Genomic DNA, 23,620 nt, shown 5'->3' with positions numbered 1-23,620 from the left:
TTGAGTCATCATTAGTAATGTTGTAGTTGCTATTGTGACACAGATTTCTTCTGTATGTTATTGCCCCTAAATAAAGTCATCATCCAAATCAAGAACCAGATCATTAGCACTCAGAAGCCCCCCACTAATTCCCTTCTAGTTCATTGTCCTGCAGGAGTAAATACTATTTTAAACATCTAACACAAAGTTGATTTTCCCTGTTTTTCTATTTTAAGATAAATAGTTAGAATTATAAATACTATGCTCTTTACTTGTGGCTTTTTTTGCTCCAGATTATCTTGTGTGAGATTTATACTGTTGTTGCATGCGCTGGAGCTTATGTATCATCAGTCCTGTTTTTGTACTTAGATGTCCATTGTGTGAATATACCACAATTAATTACCTATTCTATTGATTAACATTTGAGGTGTTGCTAGTATTAAGCGATTATAAGTAAAGCTATAATGAACATTCTGGTCACATATTTTAATGAGCATGTGTATACATTTTTGGTTGTTGTTGGACATATTCTTAGCGTAGAGTTTCTGTGCCATAGAGTATATATATTTTTCACTTTAACAGATACTTCTCATTTCCACACTTGGTTTATCAGTAGATACTGGCAGTATTTGAGTTTCCATTGCTCTACATCTTCACTAATATTTATATTTTCAGTATTGTAAAATTTTAGTCATTCTTTATAAGTGTTTAGTGATTATTCCATTTTGACTTTGATTTGATTTCCATGGTAACTAATGCAGTTGAGCATCTTATTCATGTTTATTGCCTACTTGGATTCCTTCATGGTAAATTTGTTCAAGTCTTTTGTGTAATTTTTTAAGAAATGGAATTGTCTGCCTTTTTCTAATTAAATTATGAGAATGTTTTATATAAATAGATAACAATTTTTCATGTGTATGTAAGAGTACATTTGCCATATATATGTATATCACAAATATCTTCTCTCTCTGGGTTTTATTATTTTTCTCCTACTGGTATTGATATCTTTAGTAAAACAAAATTTAAGGATTTTATATAGCCCATTGTATTCCATGCTTTTCCCTTTGGTTTTAAGTGCTGTGATATAAGAAATCTTTCCCAAGTCCTGAAGGTGTTTCTCTATATATAATTTTCTAAAAGATTTTTGTTTCAGTTTTCACTTTTAGATTTGCAGTTTACCTGGAATTGATTTTTATGTATGGGGATAGGTAGTGGTCCAGACCCATTATTTTCTCATATATGAATATGTACTTGACCTAATTCCATTTACTGAAGAGAGCATCTTTGCCCCTGCATTTCAGTGTCACTTTTATCATGAATACGGTGACTGTGTAAGCTGGTCATTTTCACTAATCTCCATTCTTAGATGGTTTACACTAACATCACTATCATGTCTTAGATACAATAGCTTTATAATAGATGTTGCTGTTAATAATGATAGTTTTATTGCTTCTTTTTTTATTCTTATGTCTTATTCCTTATTTTTCCCTTGATACACTGCCTAGAATTTTGATTATAGTGTTAAATAGAAGTGGTAATAACAAATACTGTTCTCTAGCTGCCATCCTTAGGGGAGAGCATCCATTATTTTACCATTGAGTGAGACTTTGCTATAGACTTCTTTGTAAATACCCCTATTGGATTATTCCTAATTGGCTAATTGTTTTTTTTTTCTTTTAATCATTCATAGATACTGAATTTTATCAAATGCTTTTTCTGCGTCTGTTAACATAATCATATTAATTTTTACCCTTTTTTCTATTAATGTGATTGTTATTTGATTATTAAGCGATCTTTGTACTCCTGGCAGAGATAGAGGAGGCACCTACTTTGTTGTGATGTATTAGCTTTTTTTTTTTTTAATGTATTATTGGATTTGATTTGCTGATAGTTTGTTAAGAATTTTTGTACCTGTGTTCATGAGAGAGATTTGTTTGTACTTCTCTGTTGTTGAAATACCCGGAATTAACATCAAAGTTTTGGTGGTCTTAAAAAGAATTGAGAAATATTTCCTTTTTCAGTTCTCTGTATTTGTATAAACTGGTGTTATTTCTTCCTTAAATGTTTGCAAGAATTTGCTAATATTTTTCGGCCAAGATTTTCTTTGTGGGAAGAATTTTAAATCAGATTTAGTTTCTTTAAGAAATATTAGATTCTTCATATTTTCTGTTTATTCTGTCAGCTTTGATAGACTGTATTTTTTGAGGAATTTGTCCATTTAATATGGATTTTCAAATTTTTTATGTCTGTGGCATCTGAAAGGGTACCCCTTGATACTGGTAATTGGATTTCCCTCGATTTCTTCATCAGTCTCAGCATTTTCAATTTATAAATACTTTTAAAGGACTAACGTTTAGCTTTTGTTTTTATTCTATCATAGATATGTATATAATTTTAGTGATTTCTTCTGTCTGTATTATTTCCTTTTATAAGTTTCTTTGGGTTTGATTTGCTGTTGATTTCTAACTTTATAAGGAGGATTTTATAAGATTTAAGTCATCCTTTGCTTCTAATGCATTAAATGACCATCTAAGCACTACTTTCAGAGAAGGCAGTGGCACCCCACTCCAGTACTCTTGCCTGGAAAATCCCATGGGCGGAGGAGCCTGGGAGGCTGTAGTCCGTGGTGTCACTAAGAGTCGGACTCGACTGGGCGACTTCACTTTCAGTTTTCAGTTTCATGCATTGGAGAAGGAAATGGCAACCCACTCCAGTGTTCTTGCCTAGGGAATCCCAGGGATGGGGGAGCCTGGTGGGAGGCCATATATGGGGTCACACAGAGTCAGACACAACTGAAGTGACTTAGCAGCAGCAGCAGCAATCACTACTTTATCTGCATCCCACAAATTTTTGATATGTTCTATATTCTTATCATTCCGTAAAAGTATTTCTTAATTTCCATTTAAATTTCTCCTTTGAGCACTCCTTATTTAGAAGTGTTTTGTTTAGTTTCAGGCAGCAGGTGATTTTCTAGTTATCTTTTGGTTTTGGGTTTTATCTTCCGTTGTCAGTGAACATAGTGTGAATTATTTCAGTCTCTTGAACTTATTGAGGCTGCTTTATGACCACCTTATGATGAGTTTGCTAAGTGTGCCACATGCACGTGAAAAGACTGTGGATTCTGATGTCGTTGGGTGTGGTGGTGTCCTATATATGTCAGATCAAGTTTACTGTATTCTCATCTTACTGATTTTTTTTTTTTTTTTGGTCTGCTTATTCTATCAGCTATTCGATGAGTATTAAAGTTTCTAGTATTCTTTTACATTTCTGTTTTTGTGTCATTTTTCTCTTTGCATATTTTGGAGCTTTGTTATTGAATATATATACGTGCTTAGGATTGCTTTATCTTCCTAACCAATTGACACTTTTGTCATTGTCATAGTCCATTCAAGCTGCTAACCAAATACCTTGACTGGATGCCTTAAATTGTAAATATTTATAACTCATGGTTCTGGAGGCTGGGAAGTCCAAGATCAGATGCTAGCAGATTCAATGTGAAAGAGGCAAGAGGGCTTTCTGGGTTCTGTTTTATAAGGGCACTAGTCCCATTCATCAAGGCTCTACCCTCATAATCTAATCATCTTCCAAAGGCCCAACCTCTTAATACTGTCACATTGAAGGTTAGGATTTCAGCATGTGAATTTGGGGGAGACATAAGCATTCAGTCTATAGTAATCAATATACAGTGTCCTTTTTAATCTCTAATGATGCATTCTCCATTATGGTTTGAGTTTGCATAGAACACTGTTAACCTTTCTTCATTTCTCCATCATCTTCCACACACAGTGTGCCCCTAAGTGGTGCCAACCTGGTTGGGGAGGCACAGCCTTTCTCTGCTTGGTCCATGGTCCCCAGGTCTAGGTGGGGCCAGATAGCACTCTACTCTTCTGCCTCCGAATCCCCGAGGCTCCCTGCCTGTGCTGCTTTGCACAGCCTTTGTTTGAGCCACTTTGTGTCCATATGCCTTTCTTTTTTGGCTTCACTGGTTTTCCTCCCCTACTCCGGCACACGTGGGATCTCAGCCCTCAGGCAGTGACCTCCTTAGGGACACGTCCCCAGTAAATGTGAAGTGTTCTTGTGCCCCACTCCCAGGTATCTTCTTGTTTATGATATTTCTGTGTCCTTACGTTCATCACATCACTGTTAGTTTTTCTGTACCATCTAAGTGTTTTATGTTCCTTATGCTCCTTGGCTTCTTTTGAGTTGTTGAGGTTACTTATAAAGATTTGTTCCTTCTATTAACTTATTAATTACACATTCTTCTACTTTTTTTTTTTGCTCATGCTCTGAGAGCAGTAAGTTTATTCTTGACTTATGGTCTAATACAAACTAACTCTCTAACAGAATATACTTCTCCAACACTGCTAAAACAGTAGAATATTTGACTCCATTTGAATCTTGTCAGGTAGTTTCTCTGCATCTGTCTCCCTCCTGCCTTCTAGTTTTTCATCATGCATCTTAGGACTGCATGCATTTTAAGCTTCACAGATTTTACAGTTACCATTTTGTACAGTTGATATTAATTTATATTCATTCCCAAATTTCCTTTTTCCTTTTTTTTTTTTTTCATTTTTTATCTGCGCTAAGAATTCAGTTTATTCTTTCTTTCAGTGCAGGCCAGCTAATTCACTCAGATTTTGTTGTGTTAAAAATGCCTTTACCTTCATTTTTGAAGCATATTTGCTAATATATAATTTTAGGTTGCAGGAAGTCTTATTAATACAGTTGTCTTCTGGGCTCCATCATTTTTTAATCCCAACTGTAATCTTATTTCTGTGCCTTTGAAGAGTCTGTTGTCTTTTTTTCCCCCTTTGCCTGCTCTTTAGATTTTCCATTTATCTTTGGTTCAGAATTTTATCATGCTGTGCCTAAATATAGCTTTGTTGGAAGACACCCTGCTTAGAATTTACTGACTGATACCATTTATCACTTGTGGAAAATTCTTACTCATTATTGCTTTGTATATGGCTTCTTCATCATCCTCTCCTGTTTTTCTAGATATTAATAACTTCATAAACACTGTTAAGTTTGTCCACATGTTTCTTATGATTTTTTCCTGATGTTCTTTTTTTTTTTCATTATGCTTTGGATATTTATAATGATTTTTCTTCTGGTTCACTAATCATGCCTTCCTTTGCATCCAATATGCTTTTTTAGATACATCCATTGAATTCCTAATTTCAGGTGATATATTTTTCAGTTCCATAATGCCTGTTTTTTTTTTAAATCAATTTCAATTCTCTGTAGAAAGTCTCCATTTTTAAAAATTATTTTGTCCTTCTTTCCTTTTTTTCTTGAGCATATTAATCATAATTATTTAAAGTCCTTGTGTGCTAACTCCAGTATACATCATCTGTGGGTCTGCTTCTGTTTTCTGTGTTTTCTCTTGGATATTGGTCATATAGTCTTGTCTCTTTTATGTCAAGTAACTTTTTTGTTATTTGCTGGACATTGTATGTAGAATTCCAGAGTCACATCTTCCACTAGAGAGGGTTTTCTCTTTCTACTCTTAGGCAGATAGAGTTCAGTTCAGTTCAGTTCAGTCGCTCAGCCGTGTCCAACTCTTTGCGACCCCATGAATCGCAGCATGCCAGGCCTCCCTGTTCATCACCACCTCCCAGAGTTCACTCAGACTCACATCCATCGAGTCAGTGATGCCATCCAGCCGTGTCATCCTCTGTCGTCCCCTTCTCCTCCTGCCCCCAATCCCTCCCAGCATCAGAGTCTTTTTCCAATGAGTCAACTCTTCTCATGAGGTGGCCAAAGTACTGGAGTTTCAGCTTTAGCATCATTCCTTCCAACGAAATCCCAGGACTGATCTCCTTCAGAATGGATTGGTTGGATCTCCTTGCAGTTCAAGGGACTCTCAAGAGTCTTCTCCAACACCACAGTTCAAAAGCATCAATTCTTCGGCGCTCAGCCTTCTTCAGTCCAACTCTCACATCCGTACATGACCACTGGAAAAACCATAGCCTCCACTAGATGGACCTTAGTCGGCAAAGTAATGTCTCTGCTTTTGAATATACTATCTAGGTTGGTCATAACTTTTCTTCCAAGGAGTAAGCGTCTTTTAATTTCATGGCTGCAGGCACCATCTGCAGTGATTTTGGAGCCGAAAAAAATAAAGTCTGACACTGTTTCTGCTGTTTCCCCATCTATTTCCCATGAAATGATGGGACCAGATACCATGATCTTCGTTTTCTGAATGTTGAGCTTTAAGCCAGCTTTTTCACTCTCTTCTTTCACTTTCATCAAGAGGCTTTTTAGTTCCTCTTCACTTTCTGCCATAAGGGTGGTGTCATCTGCATATCTGAGGTTATTAATATTTCTCCCAGCAATCTTGATTCCAGCTTGTGTTTCTTCCAGTCTAGCGTTTCTCATGCTGTACTCTATATAAGTTAAATATATAAGGGTGACAATAAGGGTGACAATACACAGCCTTGACATACTCCTTTTCCTATTTGGAACCAGTCTGTTGTTCCATGTCCAGTTCTAACTGTTGCTTCTTGACCTGCATACAGATTTCTCAAGAGGCAGGTCAGGTGGTCTGGTATTCCCATCTCTTTCAGAATTTTCCACAGTTTATTGTGATCTGCATAGTCAAAGGCTTTGGCATAGTCAATAAAGCAGAAATAGATGTTTTTCTGGAACTGTCTTGCTTTTTCCATGATCCAGCAGATATTGGCAATTTGATTTCTGGTTCCTCTGCCTTTTCTAAAACCAGCTTGAACATCAGGGAGTTCATGGTTCACGTATTGCTGAAGCCTGGCTTGGAGAATTTTGAGCATTACTTTACTAGCATGTGAGATGAGTGCAATTGTGTGATAGTTTGAGCATTCTTTTGCATTGCCTTTCTTTGGAATTGGAATGAAAACTGACCTTTTCCAGTCCTGTGGCCACTGCTGAGTTTTCCAAATTTGTTGGCATATTGAGTACAGCACTTTCACAGCATCATCTTTCAGGATTTGAAATAACTCAACTGGAATTCCACCACTCCACTAGCTTTGTTCGTAGTGATGCTTTCTAAGGCCCACTTGACTTCAGTTTCCACGATGTCTGGCTCTAGATTAGTAATCACATCATCATGATTATCTGGGTCGTGAAGATCTCTTTTGTACAGTTCTTCCATGTATTCTTGCCACCTCTTCTTAATATCGTCTGCTTCTGTTAGGTCCATACCATTTCTGTTCTTTATCGAGCCCATCTTTGCATGAGATGTTCCCTTGGTATCTCTAATTTTCTTGAAGAGATCTCTAGTCTTTCCCATTCTGTTGTTTTCCTCTATTTCTTTGCATTGATTGCTGAAGAAGGCTTTCTTATCTCTTCTTGCTATTCTTTGGAACTCTGCATTCAGATGCTTATATCTTTCCTTTTCTCCTTTGCTTTTTGCCTCTCTTCTTTTCACAGCTATTTGTAAGGCCTCCCTCGAAAGCCATTTTGCTTTTTTTCATTTCTTTTCCATGGGGATGGTCTTGATTCCTGTCTCCTGTACAATGTCACGAACCTCATTCCATAGTTCATCAGGCACTCTATCTATCAGATCTAGTCCCTTAAATCTATTTCTCACTTCCACTGTATAATCATAAGGGATTTCATTTAGGTCATACCTGAATGGTCTAGCAGTTTTCCCTACTTTCTTCAATTTGAGTCTGAATTTGGTAATAAGGAGTTCATGATCTGAGCCACAGTCAGCTCCTGGTCTTGTTTTTGCTGACTGTATAGAGCTTCTCCATCTTTGGCTGCAAAGAATATAATCAATCTGATTTCGGTGTTAACCATCTGGTGATGTCCATGTGTAGAGTCTTCTCTTGTGTTGTTGGAAGAGGGTGTTTGCTATGACCAGTGCGTTTTCTTGGCAAAACTCTATTAGTCTTTGCCCTGCTTCATTCCACATTCCAAGGTGAAATTTGCCTGTTAGTCCAGGTGTTTCTTGACTTCCTACTTTTGCATTCCAGTCCCCTATAATGAAAACGACATCTTTTTTGGGTGTTAGTTCTAAAAGGTCTTGTAGATCTTCATAAAACCGTTCGACTTCAACTTCTTCAGCGTTACTGTTTGGGGCATAGACTTGGATAACTGTGATATTGAATGGTTTGCCTTGGAGATGAAGGGAGATCATTCTGTCATTTTTGAGATTGCATCCAAGTACTGCATTTCGGACTCTTTTGTTGACCATGATGGCTACTCCATTTCTTCTGAGGGATTCCTGACCACAGTAGTAGATATAATGGTCATCTGAGTTAAATTCACCCATTCCAGTCCATTTTAGTTCGCTGATTCCTAGAATGTCGACATTCACCCTTGCCATCTCTTGTTTGACCACTTCCAATTTGCCTTGATTCATGGACCTGACATTCCAGGTTCGTATGCAATATTGCTCTTTACAGCATTGGACCTTGCTTCTATCACCAGTCACATACACAACTGGGTATTGTTTTTGCTTTGGCTCCATCCCTTCATTCTTTCTGGAGTTATTTCTCCACTGATCTCCAGTAGCGTATTGGGCACCTAATGACCTGGGGAGTTCCTCTTTTGGTATCCTATCATTTTGCCTTTTCATACTGTTCATGGGGTTCTCAAGACAAGAATACTGAAGTGGCTTGCCATTCCGTTCTCCAGTGGACCACGCTCTGTCAGAGTGGACAACTAATTTCAACTAATCTAAGCTAAGTCAGGGAGAAGGAAATGGCAACCCACTCCAGTATTCTTGCCTAGAGAATCCCAGGGATGGGGGAGCCCGGTGGACTGCCATCTCTGGGGTTGCACAGAGTCGGACACAACTGGGGCGACTTAGCAGCAGCAGCAGCAAGCTAAGTCAGATCTGTGTTGTAGTTTTGGTAAGACCCTATCTCATATTTGCCGAGTTCCTAGAATGTGGCCTTCCAGGTGTTTCAAATTGAGAGCCTGGCGGATATTTGCCTTGTTAGCCCTTGAGAACTTAGGGAGAGTCAGCTTTGCCTGTCAGAGGTTTTCAGCTTAGTCCTTTAGCCTTCTGCCAAATGTCGTGAGGGAGAGCCTGGCCATGTGGTTGAGGCCTCTCACGTCTCCTGGTTTTGCCACTCCAGCTCCATGTGAACACCAGAATCTCCGCTGGCTTCTCTGTCCCCCAGTAGGGGCCTTCCGCCAGGGGCCATGCCTGGATTCTCAACCGCTAGATATGCCCAGAATTGGTGAGTGACCACAGGTGAAAAGTGGCTGTAGGCATAAAATCACCATGCCCTCCAGGGCTTCCTCCTTGCCTGGTTTTTTTCAGGCCCTTCCCTCTGGTGAGTCCTTGTTCGCTGAAACAAGACTGGGAGCTTTCACTCCTCTTTAGCCTCTCCCACTGGCCATGTGTTTGAGGCCACGTTTATCACTTAACCCCTGTACAACGACTGAAAATTTTTCCGGTGACTCTTTCTCCCAGTGGTGAACTTCTGCCTTTGTCCTCTTCTCATATCCTGATCAGAAAGTGTCCCCAGACACTGAAACAGCTGCCAGTCTATCAGCTTACCCCAGATTGATTCTCCCTCTCTGGACTTTTAGTCCATCTACTGTCCATTATTTTTGTACTTTTCTGATGCCTTTAAAAATAAGGTTTTGCAATTTATTTGGCTTTTTCAAGTTGTTTTTTTTACCAGAAACATTGACCTGCAACATTCCTGCTGCATTCTACCCAGAAACAGAAATTGTAGTTATAAACAATTTGAGTGATACATGTTCCACTTAGAAAATACCTAGATAAAATTACTTTTTTGTCTTTGGCTCTCATTTTTTTCTTTCTGTGTTGTTGGTCCTTGTTAGGGAAAACAAAGAAATATACCTCACCCTATTTTAATGCAGTAGTAAATAAAGCATTTACTCTCAGAGCATAGTCTGCTATTGTTTGGCTTTTTCTTTGTTTTTCCTTGAAGTGTCTTTGTGAACAGAGATAAATAAGCATGGATCATGAGCATTAGATTGTCTGTAAATTCAGTGTTTGTTGTTGAGTATATTGTTATGGGAACAATTAATTATCACATTGATAACATTGATTTTCTTCCATACATGTGGTTTCAGGTGATAACGAAGATACTGATGGTGATGGTGTTCATGAAATAACAAGCCGTGATAGACCAGTTTATCCCAAATGTTTGCTTGATGATGACCTTGTCCTGGGAGTTTACATTCACCGAACTGATCGACTTAAGTCAGATTTTATGATTTCTCACCCAATGGTCAAAATTCATGTGGTTGATGAGAATACTGGTCAATATGTCAAGAAAGATGATAGGTAATTTTTTAAATTGTACAGCCAATTCTTGAAACTGTCTACAGTAGAAGTCCTTTTTCTGCCACTGATGGTCATTTCCTGATAGCTCAGTTGGTAAGGAATCCTACAATGCAGGAGACCCAGGTTCAATTCCTGGGCTGGGAAGATCCACTGGAGAAGGGAAAGACTATCCACACCAGTATTTTTGGACTTCCCTTGTGGCTCAGATGGTAAAGAATCTGCCTGCAATGCGGGAGACCTGGGTTCCATCCCGGGATTGGGAAGATTCCCCTGGAGAAGGGAAAGACTATCCACTCCGGTATTCTGGCCTGGAGAATTCCGTGGACTGTATGTGTAGTCCATGGGGTTGCAAAGAGTCAGAACCGACTGACTGAGTGACTGTCACTTTCAATTTTCATACTAATTGGAGGTGTTCTTCAACTACTGATACTGATCAATATGTTTTATAGAAGAAATGAAGTGACTGTGCTAATTGAGTAATTAATTTTAAGTGGAGGGGAGTTGAGAGAGTTTCTCTGAAGCTTAATGACTAATTTATGATATTTAGGTTACATTGTAAGTTGTCTCATGTTACACTGTAAATCCTTTAGTTGTCTAACCTCATATTTTCATATATATTTTCTTTTGAATGTAATGTATTATCTATCCCTCAGGTGAGGCAGATGTCTTGAATTTAATTTTTCCTAGTATTAATTTTGTAGCTAATACATGCTTAAGGCCCAAATACAAAGTATAATAAATGACTGTACTAGAATTCAAAAAAAAATTATTTGCCTGGAAAAATGGCAGAAATTGGAAGCGAGAAAATTATCAAAAAGGTTATTCACTTCTTCATTTATCTTGGAGCATAGAAAGAAAACATAACAAACCTTGAAGTACATATAATCCTGTTGTGCTCAAATTTTGTTAATTAAATCTAATGTACTAACTTATCACAAACTCATATAATATTCTGAAGATGTTCCTTTATTCTAGCTTTATGTGTGGAAGGACAAATCATACCTCTCACTTTATATTTAAATAATAAAATAATTCTTTGAAACTGAGAGTATGTAAATGAAAAATGAACTGAGATACTGCTGCTTTTCAGCCTCATAAAATTTGTAGCTTTCTAGATACATAACATAGTTTTTCCTATGTATCATGGCTATTTATTGTTTCTGATCACCTCACCTTGAACACTCTAGTTTTATTTTTTTCTCGCCTTCTCAAAATTACAAAGAACTGTGTTAATGGCAGTATCTTTTTTGAACAGTGAACGGCCTGTTTCATCTTACTATGAAAAAGAGAATGTGGATTATATTCTTCCTATTATGACCCAACCGTATGATTTTAAACAGTTAAAATCAAGACTTCCAGAGTGGGAAGAACAAATTATATTTAATGAAAACTTTCCCTATTTGCTTCGAGATTTTGGTGAGAGCCCTAAAGTCATCCTGTTCTTTGAGGTATGAATTGAATAGAGCATAAGTTATAATTAATATTTTAATAGCACAAATATAAGTTTTTATTTTCGGGCTTCCCAGGCGCTAGTGGTAATGAACCTGCCTGCCAGCGCAGGAGACTTAAGAGATCAGAGTTTGATCCCTGGGTCAGGAACATCCCCTGAAGCAGAACATGGCAACTCACTCCAGTATTCTTGCTTAGAGAATCCCATGGACAGAGGAGCCTGGCAGGCTACAGTCCATAGGGTCACAAAGAGTCAGACATAGGTGAGAAACTTAGCACACGATCTATTATTTTAGTAGGTTAGTAATACAAAAAAGTGGTTGAGAATTTGAGGATAACTTGATCATATCCATCAGAAGTCCTTAAAGCCGTTATTCCAACTTTTGGTATTTCTTCTAAAGGATAAGTGGCAAGTACTCAAAGATGTGTATATAAGGATATTTATTTAACCACTGTTTATAATAGAAATTTTAAGGAAATAGATCTCTTCAATTAGCAAGAGGTTTGCTTAAATAAATTATGATTTTTATTAAATTTGTGATATATACATGATGATATGCATATTTATATATTGACTTGAGCTGTCCACTACATATTATATGATAATAGTTTGCAAAATAGTGTTGGAATACATAGAACAAGATTTAAATACCTATAAACTTGATGTTAATGTTTGTCAGCTATGAGTCTAGGCTACAAGTTGTTTTTACTTGGGTATATATTTTTCTTATACTGTCAGTGCTTTTTTCATTGGGAATGTATTACATTGAAGACAAGTTTAAGTATATAAAAAACAGGAATAAATTGGAGTATGTATTATTTTTTAAGCAATCTTCTATAGATTTGTTACCTCAGCAGACCTTTTGATAAGCACTAGTAGGTTCAAAGTGGTAGTCTCTGACAAGTACCTAGAATACATGTAATCTCTATGGCTGGCTGGTTGGTTGGAATCCGTGAAGTTTAATATCCAGACAAGATGGAGATATAAAATAAAATCTTTTGAGATGCCTAATGAAAACATATATCTAAAGAGAAAATACCCAACTTAGGAAGTTGATCCAAGGAAGAACCTGCAGATAAGGCCATGAGTTTATTAAACAAACAAGTCTTTGAAGTCTGTGCTCATACATGCAAAAATGAGCAAATCCTAAGAATTCTATGCCTGGTATACTTTTGCCAGGACTATATTTGAGATAATGCTTTGTCTTGAGTTTTAAATAAATCTTAAAAGATTGATTGATAAAAGATAAAGTGATCAGAAACAGACCTTACTAACTGGATGAATTAAAAGTGAGCGAGATGAGGTAAAAATGTTTTTCTTCTAAGTGAGGGTTTTAAAAGTTTTAGTAATATTTAGAAAATACTAAATTTTAGATAACCTAGTATACTGTGAAATAATTTTTTATGCTTACTTACAGATTCTTGATTTCTTAAGCATGGAAGAAATTAAGAATAACTCTGAAATTCGAAATCAAGAATGTGGCTTCCGGAAGATTGCTTGGGCATTTCTCAAGGTATGGTTTTCAAATCTTCAAATGTTATGGGTTATTTTTTTTTTCAACTCAGTTTGGTGTCATATAAGGAGTTAGGATAAGGAGGTAAGATTGCCGTGGTGAAGAGGTATTAATTCAAACTCAAATGATGCTCATTCAGATTCTTAGATATTTGTTCAGTGCTTAGATGTGTGCCAGATACCCTTTATGCTCTGTGGACCCAGCATTGAAAAAGACACACACAGCCCTGCCCACATTTATTCAACTCAGCAAATTATTTACTGAACCCTTTCTATGTGCCAGCCACTGTTCTGTTCAGTGAACAAAGAAGATAAACTCCTTGACCTCATGGCCTTCATATTCTAGCAAGAAAAACAGGCATAAAACAGTTGATCATAGAGCTTAGCATTTATTATAATTGTTATGAATACTATCAAGATGATGAAAGCATCTGTGGTATCAGGTAAAGGTCTCCTACAGAAAGGACATTGAACCTGATCATGAGCTGGATGGCAGGAATGAGAAAGAGAGAGTTCTCAGTTGGGTGCAGAGTATGCAAAGACCCTGATGTTGGAAGGAGCAAGGAATACCAAGATAACTGAAAGAAGGCCACTGAGAATGGAGGACAGAGACTGAGGGAGAAAATGGTGCCTGAAGAGCTTGCCGAGGTAGACAGGGCCTTGATTACACAAGGTCTTCGAGCCCAAGCCATTATAGCAACTAGCCACCATTATAGACTTTAAAGAGTAATGGGAAGCCTTTTAATGATTTTAAACAAAAGGGTGAAATAATCTGATTTATTTTTTATAAAGCTTACTTTGCTGGGTAGAGAATGAATTAGAGAGGTCAGAAATGTAGATACTGGAAATCAAAGTAGGAAATTCTTGCTGTAGTCTAGGTATAAAATGATGGTATCTTTGACTAGGATGTTTCAACAGAGACGAAACATGTGGATAGATTGATGTTTAAAAAGGGTAAATTTTCATTTCATCATTTTTTAATTTCTGACTTCGAACATAAATTTGAGTTCTAAGAAGTCTTGAGTAATTAACCTGTTGTGTATTATCTTACAAAATTTTTCCATTTGTGCATCCATTCATTCAACAAGTATTTACTAAGTGTCGATTTGTAGATAAATTAGACATTGTCCTGGCCCTCCAGTTCAGTTTCTCTGTAAACTGAACTGCCCGTATGATTGTGTGCTATGGAGCAGATGCTGTGAAAACCCAGATGAGACACTTAATCCATGCTGAAGTTTAGAGGCTTTAGAAGAGGTACCGTCTGCTTGCTGAATGGCAGCAGATTGACTGTGGTGAGGAAGTCATTAATTCTAGAGTAGTTTTAGAATCCCTCGGTCCGTTGTACCTTCTAAAATCTCCCTTCTATAACCTCTTATACCTTTTTCTAGACCCCATCTCATACTGAATCAAATAAGTAAATAAAAACAAAAGACCAGAAAGGGTCGCATTCACAGAGTGAATGAACATTGCCACCTTGTGGTCTTATTAGAAACTGCTTTCATTACTTTCATGCTACAGTCTGCAGAACTGCTGTATTTACTGTCAGTTGCACTTGGGAAACAATGTATTTCACAACATTTTTATCTTTTAAGTGTTATAAAAATGTTTATTTATTTATTCATGCAATCAGAAGTAAAGGGTACCTTATTGTATGTGCGTCCTCTGTTGTAAACATGTTATCTTTCATTAGATTGTAAATTTTCAAGTCACTGGCAGTTCTTTTTGGCCAATTTGTTGAACATATTTTAGTCTGTATTTTACCAAGTCTCTTTGCATTTAATATATTACTCTTGAAATTCTCTATGATATCATTCCCTGCATATGAATAGCACACAGAAAGTGCTCCATGAGTACCTACTGAGGGAATTAATAAATATATGGAAACTGACTAAAAAAGCCTCATCTTCGAGAAAATAACATGAATCAGATTATAGTGCACATGTTTTAATACCTGTACCATTGGTTCTAGGAATGTCCTAGGTAATTGTGAAGTTATCATAGTGGTCCAAATGAACCCGAAAGAACTTTGTCCAGATATAAATGAGACTTTATCCTAATTCTCAGGTAGAGGCACTTTTGATTCTTTAAGCACATGTATATGACTAATCTGTTAAACTACAAAATAATAAAACCTTATATGTTCATGCTTCACATTATATGTTTTGTAAATGGCAGGATTTGGCTGAATTTTAGTTGTTTACTCATACTAAGCAGAATACTTGTATAAACTAAATTGGTTAGTGAATATTAAAACAACTTATGGAAAGTATGATTTAGAATCGGGGGAATAAATAACCTTCTAAAAATGATATTATTGCCTTATGATAAGCTTCAGGCAGATAGTACAGTTTATGAAAGGAATCATGAGTGCTTAATATGTAATGACTAAACATCTCAATTGCTCAGTTTGAAACTATTTTTTTATCCCTCTATTTCATAATGTCACCCCTCAGCTTACAACCTATGTTGACTTTACATCCTCTCCTACAGGAGTAGGGAAAAGATGAGTTGTATTTTTGCTAACTTCTGTTTCTTTATTGATACCTTGTTCTGAACACAGTGCAAATCTGGGTTTTGCCTCAGCTAATAAAGCTTCTATTTGCCAAATTATTGAACATTTTCTAGTTCTTTTAGCAGTCATACTTATGTGTGTAAAACAATGCTTTTGAAGCTCTTGATACCTTGGTTTTTCTTGACACCATTTTTTCCTGATTTCCTTATCGCATTCCTTCGGTTTCCTTCCTGGTCTTCCACCTATCTCTTTAATATCAATCCTGCTCATGATTTCATCTTTAATCCACTTTTCTTAGACCCCGCTTTTCCTGCATATGCTTCAAAATTCAGACATTTCAGCTTGGGCGACCCATAGCTATCTGACTCCCCCAAACTGAACATCCTCCGTAAATCTCTTGGCATCTTCCCTACCTGCTGCCTCATTTGGTAGCACCGCCATCTGCCCAGTCTCCCAGGCTTGCCGCCTTATAGCTGCCCTATCTGTTTTGGTAGGTACAAGTCATATGTGGCTGTTTGAATTCAAATTAATGAGCTAAAATTAAATATAATTAAAATTTGATTTCCACAGTTGCACTAGCCCCACTTCAAGTGCTCGACAGCCTTAAGTGGCTAGTGGACACTGTCTTGCATGGCACAAGTTGAGAGCATGCCTGTCATCACAGAAAGTCCTGTTGGACAGCACTATATGAAGCATCTTTCTTGGCTCCTCCCTGTTTACTTTCCAAGTTGCATGATCAGTAACAGTTATTAAATGTTCCCTGTACTCTGTCCCTTCCTACTCTTCCAGTTTGTCACCTCCATGTTCTGCCTGAACTGCTGTAGAAGCTCTCAACTGTCTCTACTAATTTGTAAAGGACACAAAGGTTAACAGAGGTATTTTCTGCTTAACGGTCACAGTCTAGTGAAAGAGAACCTAATTTTGAGTTGGTGAGAGAATTTTTCTCCTAAGAATGTCCACTTATTTAGTTTAAACGTATGTTGCCTTGTTTAATAGTTTTTTAATTGAATAGACCTTTTTAAGAAGATGGACCAAAACATTTTAAAAACATAATATGGAGCTCGCTTTTAGAATACTTTTGACTTTTTGAAAGTTTAACCACGAAATTTTACCAGTAAAAATACTGATGTTGAACAAATGGGAAATTTGTTTCTGTGTTTAAATAATATGCATTTTGATCTTTATCAGTATTGTTACAAACAGATGTATGTTGATCACCTTATTTGTACAAAGTAACACCTGCCACAGTAATGTTAATGCTTTACTAATGGTCTGAAGTTGTATAGGGGAAAAGACAGCTCTTAGGATGTCATTTGGGTTACCTTGTCAAAATAATCTGAAACTGCTTAACCAACTGTGTCAGTGTTCTTTGCTTTGCAAATCTGAGGAACTTCTGCATGCCATATTAATCTTTTTAAAATGAATTTTTGACTGTCTACTGTTGGTTTATTGGGCATCTTTTCAATGAGAGTAATGTTTCATTTGAATTCTCATTTTAAGCTTCTAGGAGCCAATGGAAATGTAAACATCAATTCAAAACTTCGCTTGCAACTGTATTACCCACCTACTAAGCCTCGATCCCAGTCAAACGTTGTTGAGGTTTTTGAGTGGTGGTCAAAATGTCCAAGAAATCATTATCCATCAACGTTGTATGTAACTGTAAGAGGATTGAAAGTTCCAGAATGTGTAAGTTAATAGCACATGCAAAAAATATATCTTCTGTTGTTGAGATTAAAGGGTGGGTGATGGTTTCTATTTCTATACAGATAAAAACTTTAGAATTATTTTAATAGATATCTGAAGTAGAAAGGAAACATCAGAGATTAATATTAAGCCTGTAATAGCTGATACTTAAAAGACATTTTAATGAATTTTAAGTCCTAAATATAGATTTCAATTTTAAGATTTTTTAAAAAATCATACTAATCTTTAAATATTAAAGATAAAAGAATGACTTAATGTGTGGTGGTGGCTTAGTCACTAAGTCGTGTCTGACTCTTGTGACCCCATGGACTGTAGCCCACCAGGCACCTCTCTCCATGGCGTTCTCCAGGAAAGAATGCTGGAGTGGGTTGCCATTTCCTTCTCCAGGGGATCTTCCCGACCCAGAAATCAAACCTGGGTCTCCTGCATTGCAGGCAGATGACTTAATGTGGAAAGTGACAAATAGGACCAGACAGTAAATAATTTAGGCTTTGCAGGCTCTGCAGTCTCTGTCGCAGCTACTCAACCTAAAGTGAAAGTAGCTACATACACATATGTAGATGATAACTAAACAGATGGTTTTGGGTGTGTTTGAATAAAACTTTATTTGCAAAATGTCATTGGGCTACATTTAGATCATAGCTTGCAGATTTTTTACACTATTATTCAAATAATCAACAAGTAATATTTCTACTTCTGTTGTATATAGATTAAAATTATGACTATCTTAGCAAACATTTGTCCTAAAATGAAGTGAAACTTTTGCTTTTGTCTCATTGATACAAAACATTTCAGGCCATTCTGCATATTCTGTATTGATATAAACTGAGACCACAGTTTTGGTTTTCATTGGTTTGAGTGGAATTAAATCTATTTTAAGGAATAGAGGATTTAAAAACATTAGGTCTTTATGTTATGATCTTAAAGCCAGAGATGCCGTAGTGCAATGCCAGAGCCATAATATAACATCTGGTAGGTACTGGTGAAGAGGTAGAAACAAAGGGACAGAGTGACTTAAACTATTTCGTTGGAGTTCCGTTTTAGCCTTTCCCTCTTTTAAGGCTTTTGGGTTTAGGACTGTAATTTCAAGCAACTTTCATTTTATTTAAAGTGATACTGAAAGTTGTTCAGTCATCTCCAACTCTTTGTGAATCCATGGACTATACAGCCCATGGAATTCTCCAAGCTAGAATACTGAAGTGGATAGCCTTTCCCTTCTCCAGGGGATCTTCCCAACCCAGGGATCAAACCCAGGTCTCCCACATTGCAGGCGGATTCTTTACCAGCTGAGCCACAAGGGAAGCCCAAGAATAGTGGAGTGGGTAGCCTATCCCTTCTCCAGCAGATCTTCCCAACCCAAGAATCAAACCGGAGTCTTCTGCATTGCAGGCAGATTCTTTACCAACTGAGCCCATTCATTTTATTTTATTTAAATAGTGTATAAATAAAAGTAGAATTTTTTCTGGATTACATTTTGAAACATTTTCATATTATACTGTTTGTTTCAATATTTTAAAAGCCATATATGCTAGAAAAGAGAAAAAGATTAACATGATACATATATTTTCTCATTTTCTGTACATACCTAGGTAAAGCCATCTTACCGTTCTATGATGGCTCTTCAGGAAGAAAAGGGTAAACCAGTGCACTGTGAGCGACACCATGAGCCAAGTTCAGTGGACATAGACCCTGGATTAGAGGATTCAAAGGAAGTGGTGAAGTGGAAACGGTTGCCTGGGCAGGTGAAGTGTTCACTGACACTGGATTCATTTAGATACTTATTTTAAAATGCGCCATCAGCTCCTAGGGTAAATAGCTTGCTACTTAAAGCTTTCAGGTTATCCTTGTTTTTAGCCATGATCTTGTCTGCCTATTAATTCATTTGGTAAATAATAATAGAGTGCCTAGTGGGTACATACAGATATTATCTTAAGTTCTTTGGGGATATGGAGAGTTTTATTAGTTTGCCAGAGCTGCCATAAGAAAGATCACAGACAGGTTGGCTTAATCAATAGAAGTTTATTTTCTGTTAATTCTGGAGGCTGGAAGTCCCAGATGAAGGGTTGGCAGGCTGGTTCATGCTGAGGCCCTTCTCCTTGGCTGGCAGATGGCTGCCATCTTACTGCTTCTTCGTGGTCTTTTCTCTGAACGTGTACATCCCTGGTGTCTCATCTTCTTCTTATTAGACTATGGCTCACCCTAGCAACCTCATTTTAGCTTAATCTGCTGTGTAAAGACCTTGTATCCAAATACTGTTACATTCTGAGGTACTGGGCTTAGGGCTTCAGTATAGGAATGTGGGGGGATACAGTTCAGGCCATAGATCGACAGTTTTTGGATTCATGAAATTCTCAGTCCCTGGCTTCTTCCTGAATCATATTTTGATAGAGACATGTATATCTATATCCTTCTAACAGAAGTTGAGCAGTATTTAAGTTTTCACTAAAATTTTTTTGTACTTGGCTATCATATTTTGCTGTAGCAAGAAGCATTACTGGTAAGGTTTTGCCAGTCTTATTTGTTTCCATAAAGAGTGGAGTGCTTCATTTTATAGACTCAGTATATACATAAGAGTGACTATTTTCCTAGACTTTTTCACGTTCTGTTTGCATCATATTTAATTTTCATTTCGAGGCCAATTTTACAGATACATCTTAAAGTCACTTTTAAACACTTTACACATAATAATATGGAGAGAATAATACTTAGACTGTGCCCTTGGGGACCTTTCACATCAGTTGGGAACATGGGAGTTACTGTGCTGTTCACTATCAGGTATGCTGCAAAGAACTCTTCAGAAAATATAGATATAAAAATAATTGTTTAGATGAGCAGTTCTCAACAGTTTGATTCAGGGACTGCTGGGAGTCCTCAGACCCTTTCAAGGGGTCTGTTGAAGTTAGTCTATTTTCAGAATAAGATTAGAATAATTCTAATGATTCTGTAACAATTTAATCTGTCTTTTTGACTTTCATTCTCTCACAAGACTTTCATTCTCTCACACTGGAGTTTTCCAGAGGCTAAATGATATCTGATATCACAAGAGGGTGAATGCAGAAGCAGTTTTGCTTTTATTAAGCAAATCCAACTACCATGTATTAAGCCAGATATTGAAAAGATTAACAAAAATAATAGAACAGTTCCATTTTATGAAATCTTTCATGAAAAGAAATTATGTTAACATTTAATGGACTTGCTCTGTTATTTTTTAAATGATTAACAAATGGCTTTTTAATTTCTCAGTTTTAATTTCTAATATAAATATCTGTAGATATAGCCACAGTTGGGGATCCTCAAAAAATTTTTAAGACTGTAAAGCACCCTGAAATGACAGCAGTTTGAGGATTTCTGATATGTAAATGGTGATCTGGAGTGATGGAAGAAGGGTTCATTCAACAGGTTGGGGGAGCCTGTGACAAACTTGAAAGAGTGGTCAAGTTAGGAGTGAGTGAAGAGGACAGTCACTCAGTAGCTTTTGACTCTTTGCCATCCCATGGACTGTAGCCCACCACATTTCTCTGTCCATGGGGTTTTCCAAGCAAGAATACTGGAGTGGGAAGCTATTTCCTAACTCCAGGCCATCTTCCCAACCCAGGGATTGAATCCACGTGTCCTGTATCTCCTGCAGTAGTAGGCAGATTCTTTATCACTGAACCACCTGGGAAGCTCATGATGAATATATAAAAAGATATTTGTAATAAAAGTACCACATTCATGGCATGTCATAAGGGCCAAATATACATTTTGAATAATAAGAAAGAAAAACAGGAACTAAGGCTCACCAAAGTTTGAAAGAGGTAGAATTAGGACAAATAAAAGCAAGTAGTATTTTCTACAATAGATGTTAATACACAAAAAGTTTTGGTTTCATCTGGTAATAAGGCATGAAAACATAAAAATGATGAAGGAATTTTAATGAAAGTTGTGAATGAGAAGTCAATAGGAAGTGATTGATTTATTTTGGTCTTTATTTTGCTATATCACAGCAGTTGGTTTTACCACTAGGTGGAAGTAGAGACTTGTGTTGTTAGGTTTGACTGTATACATAACATAAAATGCATTTTGGAAGGCTTTACAAATGATGGTTATTGAAGAGAAAAAAGGAAAAAATGAATATTTATACATCCTGGACTTCAGCTTGGTCTGTATGTCATCTGTAGACTCAGGACAAGTTTATGGTTCCACAAAAATCACTTATTAGTTGCTGTCATGAAAGAAGGGTATGACACACATTCCCTTTTGTGGCTATGTGAAAATAATCTGGTAGTGACAGCTTTAGAGTATCAGATCTTGAAAGTTTGTGTTCATCTTCTAGGTGAATAGTGCTAGTTAGGCATGGGGTATAAATTCACTCAATTTTATAGAGAATTAAAACTAATTGTCTGCTTTGAAAGTGAAGTAATTTACTATGGTTTTCCATCATTCTGCTTACTTGCTTTCTTCCTCCTCTGCCTCACGATAAAGGGACCTTTTAAAAAACCAGAAACGGCACCAGCTACAATAATTGAAATTAACAACTAGCTTTCATATTTGATGTTTCTTCATCTGTATTCGTAAAATGTATGTTTTACAGGCCTGCCGTATCCCAAACAAGCACCTCTTCTCACTAAATGCAGGAGAGCGAGGATGCTTTTGTCTTGCTTTCTCCCACAATGGAAGAATATTAGCAGCAGCCTGTGCTAGCCGGGATGGATATCCAATTATTTGTGAGTAATGATCCTATCTGTTTATCCTAATATTAGACTATAAGAGGATTTTTTTTTGTTTGTTTTTTAAAATTCATTGAAATCTTAATTTGTCATCCACTCATACTACTGAATTAAAATAGATTTCCTCAAGTAAAGTCACAATTCTTTTTTAATAATTTACACTATATAGTATATGTCCAGGAATAAAAATGAGAATGATTAAATGAAGGATAATAAATTTTAAAAAATATTCAAGAGGTACTCTTTGTGTATTTTCTATTTTAAGTATAGAAATTTTGTAGCATGTAGGATTAATAAATCTCTTGAGGAATTTTAGTCCAATTTTAGTCCTTTGATAATAGTGAGAATTTGGTTATGAAAGCCCTCAGATTTGTTATGTGCTAAGACAGTAAAAATTGGCTTAGGAATACCAATGAAGAATTTTAATTACAGTAACTCAGCAGAGAGTCCAAAGACCTACTCTTAAAGTACCTTTAAAAAATGGAGAAACCACGTTGACAAGTTATTTCTGTAACATTAGAGATGTTTTTTTCAGTGGGTATTCATGCTCTTCTAGTCATAGAGGCATGAAATACTTTCCCTTCTTGTTTAATGGTGAAAACCAGCTCACCTCAGCAGGAAGTAGCCAGCTCTTCACAGGCGTCTCCCCCGAGCACTGACTTTGAGAACGTCACAGTTTATTATTCTGGGGCTGATTGGCTCTTTTTTTCAGCAAGGACTCATAATTGGCTTGATTATCAGCTATTAAGTAAATATTCCTCGTCATGAAATAATGTTCACTTTAGATGTACAAAGTTATCATGTAGTTTGATTATGACTATGCTATTCTGCTATTGTTAACATTCACTAAAAGCTATGCATTGGGGTAAAAAAAGATTCTTAAGAAAACATACACCCAGAGTATTAATAGTGATTTTTTTTTCACTATGCACTGGGCAGTGAAAGAATTATTTTCATTCTGATGTGTATGTTTTTAACATTTCCAGGATAAATATGTGTTACTTCATACTTTAAGAAAAACTTAAGTTTAGATATACCTACTACTGCTTGAATCTGAAAAAATTTTTTAAAAAAGAAGAATCTTTGTCTTTGATTTTTGATTATGATGTATCTGCTTGGAATTCATTCAGCTCATAGGATGTACAGATTAATGTTTTTCACAAACTTTGGAAGTTTTTCATCTTTATTTCTTCAGATGTTCTTTCTGCTCCCTTCTGTTTCTTCTCTTCTTCTGAGACTCCCATCATTTCTGTGTTGGTGCACTTGATGGTATGCAACAGGTTTCTGCACCTTTATTCATTTTCCTTCATTTTTTACTTTCTGCCCCTCCGACTACGTAATCTTAATTGAACTGTCTTCATGTTTAGTGGTTATTCTGACAGTTCATATCTGCTGTTGAGCCCCTCTAGTGAGTTGTTTATTTCAGTTATTGTACTTTTCAACTCTAGAATTTCTACTTTGTCTTTTTTTTTTATAACCTCTATCTATTAATTGGTAAGAAA

General features: G+C 36.5%; 1 protein-coding gene across 6 annotated transcripts in view; it reads left to right on the top strand.

The window, feature by feature from the left end:
• Positions 1 to 23,620, top strand: part of AHI1 (Abelson helper integration site 1) — a 223,063-nt gene that overhangs the window by 38,803 nt on the left and 160,640 nt on the right. For all 6 annotated transcript variants that reach the window (XM_069599286.1, XM_069599285.1, XM_069599289.1 and 3 more), the window contains 6 exons: positions 10,018 to 10,231; positions 11,487 to 11,679; positions 13,099 to 13,194; positions 17,206 to 17,391; positions 18,999 to 19,151; positions 21,983 to 22,115. In XM_069599286.1, coding sequence (XP_069455387.1) covers positions 10,018 to 10,231; positions 11,487 to 11,679; positions 13,099 to 13,194; positions 17,206 to 17,391; positions 18,999 to 19,151; positions 21,983 to 22,115 — 975 coding nt within the window. The remainder of the gene's footprint in view (positions 1 to 10,017; positions 10,232 to 11,486; positions 11,680 to 13,098; positions 13,195 to 17,205; positions 17,392 to 18,998; positions 19,152 to 21,982; positions 22,116 to 23,620) is intronic.

The sequence above is a fragment of the Ovis canadensis genome, chromosome 8 (assembly GCF_042477335.2).
Source record: "Ovis canadensis isolate MfBH-ARS-UI-01 breed Bighorn chromosome 8, ARS-UI_OviCan_v2, whole genome shotgun sequence".
In the NCBI taxonomy this organism is placed as follows: Eukaryota; Metazoa; Chordata; class Mammalia; order Artiodactyla; family Bovidae; genus Ovis; species Ovis canadensis.
The sequence above is the reverse complement of the archived record's forward strand: the minus strand, read 5'-3'. Positions and strand labels throughout refer to the sequence as shown.